This window comes from Myotis myotis, unplaced genomic scaffold (genome assembly GCF_014108235.1).
Source record: "Myotis myotis isolate mMyoMyo1 unplaced genomic scaffold, mMyoMyo1.p scaffold_m19_p_8, whole genome shotgun sequence".
Classification (NCBI taxonomy): domain Eukaryota; kingdom Metazoa; phylum Chordata; class Mammalia; order Chiroptera; family Vespertilionidae; genus Myotis; species Myotis myotis.
The window spans coordinates 3,259,940-3,272,097 of record NW_023416390.1 but is presented as its reverse complement, the minus strand read 5'-3'; the positions used below and the strand labels follow the sequence as shown (position 1 = coordinate 3,272,097).

The window sequence follows — 12,158 nt, the reverse complement described above, 5'->3', positions numbered from 1 at the left end:
TTACATACAATTAATATAAGAGTTTTCAATTCTTTTTTGAAGACTATTATATACTGGGGCAGTGAGTTTTAGAGGTACACCAAGCTTACCCCTGATGTACCTCTAGATTTAGATAAAGGTCATTTAAAAAGACAACAAAAAAACCCCTTGTGAAACACCTTCTGAAAAACAATAAAAATAAAAATTTAAAGTGACCTTAAATATAAACCATACCCTAAAGCTTCATTTCCAGTAAATTTAAACTTTTGTAAATTTAAAATCATGATCAAATTTGTAAATACAAGATGACTCAGTTAAATTTTTGCTCTGTTGGACGCTGAACCACACTTGTGTATTTGTGTTTTAACTCTGTTTCTAAGTGCTCACATTAATATGGCTTAATGGCTGTGAATGAACATGGTAAGTGAAACTAATGAAGTGACGGTATGGTATGACCAGACATGAATTTCCCACACGCAGCCTTGCAGTGTGGTATGTTAAACCCAGGAATCATTAAACAGAAGGCGAATGCAGTTAAGGAAGGCATTGCATATGCCCTTTCTTGATACTATTGTTGTGCCACATGAATCTTTCTCCAGCATATGAGCTCAAACTAGGATCCATGGATCAGCTTCAAAGGGTCTGTGAACTCCCAAAAAGTTACATAAAATCATGGTATGTGAACGTTTTTTCTGGGAAGATCCACAAAAGGTTCAGAACCCTTCTTGTTTTTTCATTAAACACTATTAACACATACAATGTATTATTATAAATTTGCTCACCTCTAATTCAAGTTACTTATTCAAATCTAACAATTATTAATGAGACTTTTCTCTCATTGCAGTGTTTATTGCACTGCATGGTAAGGGCCCATTTACTTGTGTATACTCCACACTATAATGTAAGCCACCTGAAGGCAGGGCTGTGCCTAGCTATATTCATATTATAATTTTCTAGAAGAGACAAAGTTTCTTTTCGCCTCAAACTGACAACTTTTCTCTTATGCAAAACAGTCATAAATAACTAGATGCTATAATGGACAAAATGAAAATTTCCAGAGCTTACTGAATTAGTTACATAAAAATAACACTTGGTTATATTACCTACGTCATTAGAGTTACAAGGATTGAGTGGGTCAATAGATATACATATTCTTAAGATTAGTCTTCTAATTTAAAGGCCTCTTCTCATGAGCATATAAAATTCATGAAACAGGATTTCTAGCATACAAGGTAGATGAATTTTCATTAATTGGGCCAAGAGCATAATTGATATTCAAACATTCTTTGTCTAGCCAAGATATCCCATCCTCAGTCACACACCTACCTACAAAGCCATACATTTACTTTTTCAAGCTCGGAACACACAGCACAGATTTACTAAGACAGCACATAAATGTTCCAAACACAAATGAAACTTATTTGACTATAACTAGTAGATAATAAAATCTAAATAATACCACACAACAGAACTATTTTCAAATACCAATTTCAAACATCACATTAGAGCTTCCAATTATTAAGGCAAACCAGACACTGAAAAATTTTTTTAATTAAAACATACAATGCAAACCAAAGCATAAAAAATAATGTAACTTAATAATTGGAATTAAGTCTTAATTATTTTAGTTATTATACTAACATGATTGAAGTAAACCAAATAAAACAAGTTTAAATGAAAATCATAATTAAAGTTCATGAAAATGTCAAAGACTTGAGAATATTCAAGGGTAAATGTACTTTGTCTTAACACAAAGTACCAGAACATTTGTTCCTACATATGTTGATGACAAACATTAAACAATAAAATGTTTTTAACTGTTTACATCTGTGCATTTTAAAAGAGCCAAAAGGAACAGAAAAAAAAAAAATCAAAACTTTAAGAAGAAAAACTTGTGCCTATTGTTCAGCAGAGACTTTTTGAATTTTTGCCAGCTCTTCAGATCAAGCACAACTGTTGAAATTTACAATGAGTCATCTGTTTTGAAATTATATCATTTATTTTTACATTAATAGATATCCTAATTTTATACCAAAAGAGTAATTTAACACCAAAAGAAAACTTTTTATAGTTCTACATAAATAATCCAAAATTCACATTTATGCTTTAGTTATTAAAAAGATGTACTAGGTAAAAAGGAAATGTCACCATTTTACCTTTATTAATGAAGTCACAACAATTGCTCCAGCATTTACCATAGGATTATGTGGCTTATCTGTAACACAAAAAAGCAACAGCATTATTTCGAATATCTGATATCATTTTCTGTGACGCATAGTTTTTTCCCCATGAACATGTACCTATTTCTTCATGTAAGCCACTGTCACAGTTTTTTGGGGGGTGGTGGGGAGTATGAAGGAATGCACTTAAAAATCACTTACATATCAAACCAGTAATGCACCTCCAGGAAGCTGCTATCCGAGATGATGCAAATTGACCAAACTGTGGAACGACCAGTCGCTATGACATGCACTGACCACCAGAGGGCAGATGCTAAGCACCGGAGCTGCCCCCTGGTGGTCAGTGCGCTCCCATGGGGGAGCGCCGCTTAGCCAGAAGTCCTGAGCTGGGCTCACAGCTAGTGAGCGCAGCAGAGGTGCAGGAGCCTCTCCCGCCTCCGTGGCAGAGCTAAGAATGTCCAACTGCTGGCTTAGGCCTGTTCCAGCCATCAGTTGCGACATTCCCCCGAGGGTTCCCAGACTGTGAGAGGGCGCAGGCCGGGCTGAGGGACCCCCCCCGCCCCCAAGTGCATGAATTTCGTGCACCGGGCCTCTAGTAATAATTGTATACGTGAACAAAAATTCATGTACAGAAGGCAGTGCTTAGTAGTGTTAACACATTGTTTGCGGGTAGTTTTTATCGTGCGCTAACAGGTGGCGCGGGCCATTTTTGCTAATTTTTTGCACAAATGGCAACGTTCAGTAAAATTGCGATAACTTTAGTTTACGTATTTATATGTTACCCGCATTCTACCGCTAGTCTATAAAAAACGTATTAATACGTGTCCTGCGCTCTACTACCAGTCAACGTAAAACGTATAAGTAAAACGTATAAATACGTTTCCCGCATACAATGTGTTAAGAGTGCATCCAAATTTTCTAATTCTGCCATTTACTAGCTATTTGACTATGGACAACTAACTGATCTTCACTGTGCATGTTTTCCCATCTGTAAACTAGGATAACAATAGCACCAGCACCCCAGCAAGTCATAACGCTTAAATAGAGGACTCCAGTCAAGATAGAATAGGTAAAGATGGTACTGTCATCCTCCAAAGATCACATCAAAATTAAAACTAAACTACAGTACAGCCATTACTGAGAATGGCATGAGCTCTGACTGACCAGAAGTCCTATAATTAAGGACATAAAGCTGCCAAATGGAGATTGGTAGGAGGGGCAGAGATTTGAACAGGCTAGTCTCACACCCACGTGTGTAGGTTAAAAATTAGGAGGGGAAACTTGCAGCTCAGAGGCCCCCTGAAAATTGAGGGGTCCCGCCCGGCACCCACACTTGGCTCTTTCCCAACGTATCGATGCACACCAAGCTCCCAGCCCAGGGTTCCAGTGCCAGGAAGAGAAACCCCTATAACTTCTGGCTGTGAAAACCAGCAGGAATTAAGTTAAGATGGAGGGCTGCTAGAGTCTCAGGCACTCCTATTAAAGGGCCTGGATGTGGACTTATTTGGACTCACTCCCTCTGAGCCCCAGGGCAGGGGCAGCAGCCTATAAGGCACCAGGGACATACATACAGGGAGGAACTGAGTTGTCTGGCTTTGAGCCAAGGACTGGAGGGGCAGCTTTCTCACAGACACAAGAGCTGGCAGAGGCCATGCTTTCACTGCTGAGCCCTCCTGATGCAGGTGCAGAAAGGCACTCTCTCTGAGTCCCATCAACCTGACAATCACTGTTCACCCAGCCCTGGTGATTCCCTGAGGCCCCATGCATGTACAGGAGGCAGCCAATCAATTTTTCTCTCTCTCCCTGCCTCTCTCGAAAAAAATCAACAAAAGCAATTCCTCAAGTGAGGATTAAAAAACCACCACCAGTCAATTCACCAGAACTTCCTAGATTACTCTATTTTACATTACATAGAAAAATATTAAGTTTTTCTTGTAAAATGTTTAACTTGCTAGAACAAAAATATTTGTTCTTCCCATATTAAATCTTTTTTTCCACATTAAACCTTGATTTCAGTGAGTTTAATAAATAAATAAAGTACGTCTGCATGTACTGTTCTTACTGAAGTTATGAGTTTATGGTAATATCCATAGTCAAACGTAGCATCACATTAGAAAGATTATAATAAAAGAATAATATGTAGTCATTCCCAAAATAATTAGGAAAAGAAACATGAGAAAATACCCTCTAACTTCACTAACAAAACAATGACTATAAACCACATTTCATTTTTATCCAAAATAAAGAAAAAATACAAAAGTATTTCTCGAAACCATTATTGCAACTACTGAATTCCTTCACTCTTGCTTTCTTCAATTATCTTAACTTACACAATGAGGAACCTAGCATGTGCCTGAAACATTAAAAAAAACACACAAATCTATAGGTTGATATGTAGATTTAAAACACCAACTGCTATCAGATCAAAAGTACTAACTACCTTTGTCTTCCCTTTTCTTTTGGATCCCTGTAAAGTAATAAGGCTTGTTAGTTGTCTAACTATTTAATGCAAAATGTTTCTTTCAAATATTAAATGTTACAAAACAGAAAAAGCAAAAACACTATCTCAAGCAGGGCCACCACTTAAAACTTATTATGGAAGTTCAAATATATCCTATCCTATATAATAAAAGAGTAATATGCAAATAGACCGAACGGCAGAACAACTGGTCGCTATGACATGTGCTGACCACCAATGGGCGTGCGCGGAACATGGTGGGCATCGGCCATGGCAGATGGAGCAGGTGAGTAGGGGTGCCAGAACAAGGTGGGGCACCGGTTGCTGTTATTGGGTCGAGCCTCTGGTGGTTACTGAAAATTCTTTGCTCCCGTGTGCACAGTCCCGCCTGGCTCTCGCACCCGCTGAGGGTTTCTTCACCTCCCCCTGGCTCCTGAGGGGTGACTGGGGCATGAACCGCTGCTTGTACTGCTGACAGCGCCAGCCCCGTGCCAGCAGTGGGTGCGAGTAGGGCTGGCACCATCAGCCCATGGGGGCTGCCTGCAGACAGGGGACTGCGATGGGAGGGCCCAGGCAGGGGTGTGGAGGATTGGCCAATACCCGCCCCTGTGCCCACTGCAGCCTCTCGGCCCACAGTTCCTTTCAAGGTGCATAAATTCATGCACTGGGCCCCTAATACAATATACAAAAGCAGAAATATAAACACCCATGTATAGCTATCCTTTAGCTTTAACAATTACCAACATACAGGAAGTCACACCTAGCACTCTCAGCTACACTCCATGAATTCTCTGAAAGCAAATTCCAGATAGTGAGATTTTACTATAAGCTATTCCCCTATGTGATTATAAAGTAAAAATCTTATCCTGCCCCCACCCCTATTATCTTCTCCTTATTCCACTTTCCAGTGGTATGAGATGCCTAAAATAACCATTTAAAAAAGTAGGTTATGAAAACATCTCCACTGGTTTCACAGAATTCTATGAAAAATGAAGTATGAATGCTTTTAATGTTCCCCCTCCAAAAAAAGACCCACTTAAGTTTACATAGGAAAGGTATCTTTTTTCTGACCAACTTTTATATAATTCTTACCATCTTCATTTAAAAACAGTTTGTTGAATCTTAATCCACTTGGCTCTTTCCCAACATAGCGATGCACATATTCTGTTCCAAGGTCATTAACCGCAATGGCATATTTCAAAGGTTTTACACAGGACTGAAGACAAAATGGAACTTTGGTATCCCCAATAGAATGCCTATTTAAAGGAAGATTAAATAATACTTAGAATAAACTGGAATCATTGGTGTTATATTTACATGGTAATGCTAATTTGCAACGGTTTCCCTATAATTCAACCACAAATTTACCTAGATATTAAAAAATAAATGTAAGTATGTTTATTTTAAGAGGAATAGTGCAAATAAAGCCAAGCCTTAAAAGTACTTGGGCAATAAAATAATTCCAAATTAGATAATTAAATAATGTAAATTTTTTCCTCAGGGCAAGCGGGTACGGCCCTCCTTATTCCAACCTGTACTCAATCATATAAAATCACTTAGCCCTTTTAGAAATTAGTCACCTTGTTTTTTTTTACTCATAGCCTTAATCACAGCTAAACCATGGTTAATTTTTAAATGGAGCACAATTTAGACTCAATACCATTCTCTGAGACACTATCAATAAATGCTTCATCTTGTCAACCATATCTACTTACAATTCCAGCACCATTATATATGGCATCCAGTATAGCTAGCACTAATAGTTATCAGTTATCACCATGTAGATAAGAACAGAACAAAAACTTCATATATTACCCAACTGGTCTTCTCATGAAGTAGAGAATAGGTTTAAAAATAGAAAAATCCTTACTGACGCCATTATAATGTAAGCTTAACACATTTCGTACCGCTCAGGAGTTTTCTCGTGTTTCGTGCGCCATCTGTAAGGACCGCTCACGAGTGTTCTCGTTTTTCACGCCCGTGGAAAAAGGAGCGAATCTAGATACTTATGTAAATTTTGTTTGGTCCCTCTTCATAGAGGGAAATGTTTTACGCTGTACCATACGTTAAAAAAGTACTAGGAACTTTAATTGTTTGTTTTTGTAAATAAAAATGTTATAATTATTGAAAAACAACACCTAAAGTGCATTATGAGGATTTAAATAACGTGCAGTTTGCCCAAAAACGTGCGGTCCCTGGCGTATGTCTTAGAGATTTCTATGTGGTACACAATGTGTTAAGAACAGAGAGATATTTGCATTATATTTGACTAGAGGCCAGTGCACGAATTCGTACACAGGTGGTGTCCCTAGGCCTGGCCGGCGATCAAGGCTTACAGGGGCCATCCGGCCTGGGGGAGAGATCGCGGGAGGTTAGCCAGTCACAGAGCGTTGGCTGTGGGAGTGCACTGTTACCAGGGGGCAGCTCCTCCCTTGAGCATCTGCCGCCTGGTGGTCAGTGCACATTACAGTGACCAGTCAAAATGGTTCCTTAGGCTTTTACATATATAGATTCCGGTCAAGGGCACATACTATGGTTGCAGGCTCACAAGCAGAAGGCAACCAATAGATGTGTCTCTCTCACACGGACGTCTCTCTTTCTCCCTTCCTCCCTCCCCCTCCCTCTCCCTGCCTTCCACTCTCTCTCACTAAAAAAAAAAAAAAAAAAGGAAAAGAAAAAAAACTATGGAAAAATATCCTTGGATGAGGATAAATAAAAACAAAAACAGTCCAAAGTTGTCTTTTAAAATTCTCTAGATAAGAAAACTAAACTAAAAGAATCACCTCTATACACAATGTGTAAGAGAAAAGCCATGTGCAAGCATTACATAGTAATGATTTTCTCCAAATATAAACATTTCCATTACATGATAAACCATTTCCTTACTGCCTATTGGAATGTGCTCTATCAGGATAAAACCACATGTTTTCTGGATTTGTGTCCTTTCATGGCATTTTAGTATATTTTACAGGCCCAGATGAGGATAAAATGTTAATAGACTAGATGAACATTTAGTCAAATGCACTATAAGTTAAGAGACCTAGGTTCTAATTTCAATTCTTCCAGTATTATATGATCTCTGGGCTTGAGATTCCTTATCTCAAAAATGAATACACTAAACTGAATGTTTTTTTATTATAAATACTTGAGGAAAATAAGAAGAAATAATGAAAAGATTAGAATAAAGGCACTTCATACCAGAATTTAACAAATGGGGAATGAAAGCTTTAATTGGACATTTTCTTAGAAATAACCTAAAATTATAAGGCTAAATGACCTGTTAGTTTTCACAAAATCTAGGGTAAATTACATCTATGCTATAAATAAAGTTGTATACACTTAGGTGTTGCATATCTTATTTTATGTTATATTTTAATTTAAAAAAGAATTACCTTGGGTGATACCTCTGAGCTAAGCCCTTAAATAAAAAAAAGTTTTTTCTTTTTAACTGACAAAAAAAAAATATTGCAGACTTCATCCATTTTTCCAAGGGCCTCTCCTTAATTCACTGGTTTTTAAAATCAAATCATTCTCTTTGAAGTAACCTCACATCAGTATCCTTTCTATAATTGTGCTAGACCCTCGTCTGTCAGTGCCTGTGCCTGTAGTGTAAGCATTTCCCAAAGACAACTTTCATAAACTTCATGAAATCCTGCATGTTTTGCAACTGACCTCATACTTCACAAATGACTGGTTTTCATGGATTGAAATAAACTTACCTCTGTCCATCAACTGTACAAACCGATACACCCCACAAATCAGGACTGAACTTGGCTAGTTGAGGAATATAGTCTGCAACCTAATCAAAATATTAGAAATTAACAGATTTAATACAAGAAAATAATACTTTCGTCTACCAAAAATTTTATCTCAATTTAGTTTCCACCAATGAATACTTATTTTATAGCACTTGGTGGCTTTGTAGTCTTTTATGACAATATTCATAATAACTAAGGGCACAACAGATTTGAGAATTATAGGTGAAATCTGTCTCCACCATCCTGTTTTCCAAAGCACTCTCTCTTCCTAGGAAAGAACAGAGTCTAAAAGAGGAATTAGAATTTGAGTATGTTTAATAAGGAAAAGAAATAGAGAATTTCTTTAATCAGGGTCATACCAGTAGGGTTTCATTGTCTAAAATCTTTCAATATGGAGAAGAAATAAATTAAATAACCCTTAGTTTTATTTAGAGGATTTTTAAAACTAAAAATATTTAATGTTTGAGAATATCATATCTGCAGAAATTCCCAGTAAAGTTACTTTTTATTAGAGATTTAAAGCCATCTCAATCATTTGAAAATCAAGAGTTTGTAAACTTGTTAGCCAAAATAACAAACTCAAATATTTAAAATGTTAAAAGTACTTTATCCAATGGCTTCATTTAACTTAAATTTCTTAATTAGCAAAACATAAGAAAACTACACAATTTTACTCTCTATACCTCAAGTTGAGTTGAATTTATTAAGTGATTGGTTTAGGAAAATATTCACATTAAAAATGTTACCTTTCCTCCAGACTGCTTTTTAGCGCTTTCATACAACTCATCGATATGAGAAGTAAAAGACATAAAGTCAGGAATGACAAACTTTCTTCGAAAGGCTTGCGTCAACAAAACAATGTTGCTCTGAACACATCTGTGGAATGTGAGAAAAAAAATTAGTCGACTGAATGCCCTTCAAATATGAGTACTTGGTAATAACATTAGGAGAATATTTAAACAATAGAGAAATTAATCATTTTATACAACAAACTAAATTCTAGAAATAATATTCTTTCTACAGTTTCTTTCCTTTAAGCAGCCTTTCATGTAGTTGCTTATAATCTGTTGAACAAGTTAACAAAATAAATTAGATTGCCAAAAAAAATATATCAAAGATTAAAACAGAATATTCCATCAGGTTAAGTATCAAGAACATCTAAAAACAAGTTTTTAGCCCTGGCCAGTGTGGCGCAGTTGGTTGGGCATTATCTCAGGCACCAGAGCTGGGGGTGCCTGGCTGCAGGCTCAGTCTCTGGTGGGGGGCATGCATCAGGCAGCTAATTGGTGTTTCGCTCTCACATCCACGTTCTCTCTCTCCACCTCTCTCTAAAAATGAATAAAACGATTTTAAACATGGCATTTAGGTAACAAAAATTAAACTTTAATCTTAGTTCCTATAAAAGTATTACTAGTATTTCCAAAAAGCTGAAGTTTGTGTTTTAACGTATTTTTCCTGAATTACATTTTGAAAAATTTGCATTTCTAAGCTAAAAAAATGGAGATAAAATCAACTTTGTTTAGTCAGATTAATGTCTCTTAAATAACATTAAAATGCTTGTAAAAATAATGATTTTAAATGAAATTATATAATGTAGTATAATTAAATTTATATTTGGATCACCAAAACAATTACATTATTCTACTCACTTTTAACTATTAATAAAAATTCAGAATATATACTCACTTGATCAACATAAGATTAAAACAATATAAAACAAAATAAGTTGTTTTCAGTGATAATGATGTGCCCCGGGCAGAACATAAATTAGTCCTATTTTTCCATTATTAACCTATAGATGTATAAATAATTGCTACTCCAGAGATAACAAGTATTTGCTTCAGTAAATTTGATAAATTTTTTTGATACCTTCTTAATGTTAATCTAAAAATTAAATTTTGGCATTCATTTATAACAACCAATATATTTCAAATAGCAATTCAATTTGTACATAAGAGTTGCAAGACATATACTGAGTACATTACTCTGCAGAAAAGTTAAGACAATTCCTGATCTTAAATCGCTGTATCTGCATCAAAACAAATACACATCCTTATTTTTAAGAAATTATGCATGAGAAAATGAGAACTGCCAAACAAATTTAAATTATTAACCTACTACCAACTACTTAACTATTTAAAATTATCAGCACTTTTAAAAGGCTTTATAATTAACGAAATTGTACAGTCAGTAAAGTAGGAATTTTTTTTTTCTTTATAAGAAAGTGCTGGTAAAGCAATGGTAGCAGCCTTAACTGGTGAATTCTGTGGCCAACAGAAGCAATTTTAAACTCAGAAGTGTGCCTAATTGTGTACGGATGAGATTCCAAATAGCAAATATTTTCTTGGGAGTTATTTTAATATAGATGGAATGAATCTATAATTAGAAGTCATAAAAAATGAACTCTGAGGAGGAAGTCCTTATGTATTTCAGCAGGTCACATCTTTCTCATGCTTTGTTCAGTCTTCTCATCTGCAAACTGGGAATAATAATCACTTTTCTTTCCTTCTTAAGTGTTTATTATTAACAACTGTAATGTATGTCAATATTTTACAAAAGTAAAATAACCCTGTTTTTAAAGAAAATTAAAACATTATACAAATGCAAAGATTACCATTCATTTTCCCCCAAAAGAGAAAAGACCAAAAATTGTGATTACACATAAAATTCTAATACTCATATGGTTAAAAATGCATGAATAAATATGGCATTCATTTTCCACATAAATTTCCTACTTCTATTAATTTTAAGGTTATTAGCATTAAAAATAATTGACTAACAGGCAGTCTCCAACTTTCAAATAGATTATGCTCCAAACAATATGCTCAGAATTCATTTTCCCATTTTTCAAAAAAATGTCAGCCTGCTGTAGCCGGTTTGGCTCAGTGGATAGAGCGTCAGCCTGCGGACTGAAGGGTCTCAGGTTTGATTCTGGTCAAGGGCATGTACCTTAGTTGCGGGCACATCCCCAGTGGGGGGGGGGGGGGGGGGGGCAGGAGGCGGCTGATCGATGTTTCTCTCTCATCGATGTTTCTAACTCTCTACCTCTCTCCCTTCCTCTCTGTAAAAAAATCAATAAAATATATTTAAAAAACAAACAAACAAAAAAAGAGTCAGCCTGCCAGCACAGCTCAGTGATTGAGCACTGTCCTATAAATCAGGAGATCACGGTTTGAATCCCAGTCAGGGCACATGTCTGGGTTTCAGGCTTAATCCCCAGGGTGGAGTGTGCAGTAGGCAGCAGATCGATGACTCTCACATCACTGATGTTCCTATCTCTCTCCCTCTCCATTCTTCTCTGAAATCAATTTTTAAAAAAGTCATAAATAGGTGCTTCTCAGATTATCCTCAAAGGCTTAATATACTAACCAAAAACGTATTTTCATTGAAATTATTTTCAATAAAATCTTTATTTTTCTGGGGAAATGAATTCCACTATACCATCTCATTCCCACCTGCATGGAGGTGAAATAGTTTTATTTCTGGCAACACTAACTAGAAAACTTATTTTGAAAAGATTAATTTTCAGCACTTTTAAATCAACTCATTCTAGGGCAACGGTTCTCAACCTGTGGGTCGCAACCCCTTTAGCAGTTGAACAACCCTTTCACAAGGGTTGTCTAAGACCATCCTGCCTATCAGATATTTACATTACGATTCATCACAGTAGCAACATTAGTTATGAAGTAGCAAGGAAAATAATTTTATGGTTGGGTCACATGAGGAACTGTATTTAAAGGGCCAGAAGGTTGAGAACCATTGTTCTAGGGCTTGAAAGATCAA

The 12,158-nt window shown here is 36.2% G+C and overlaps 1 protein-coding gene across 1 annotated transcript in view; it reads right to left on the bottom strand.

The window, feature by feature from the left end:
- The window catches only part of GLS (glutaminase), a 77,267-nt gene that overhangs the window by 51,926 nt on the left and 13,183 nt on the right, over nucleotides 1-12,158 (bottom strand). The window contains 4 exon segments of the mRNA XM_036318962.1: nucleotides 2,136-2,194; nucleotides 5,710-5,873; nucleotides 8,337-8,416; nucleotides 9,122-9,251. Coding sequence (XP_036174855.1) covers nucleotides 2,136-2,194; nucleotides 5,710-5,873; nucleotides 8,337-8,416; nucleotides 9,122-9,251 — 433 coding nt within the window.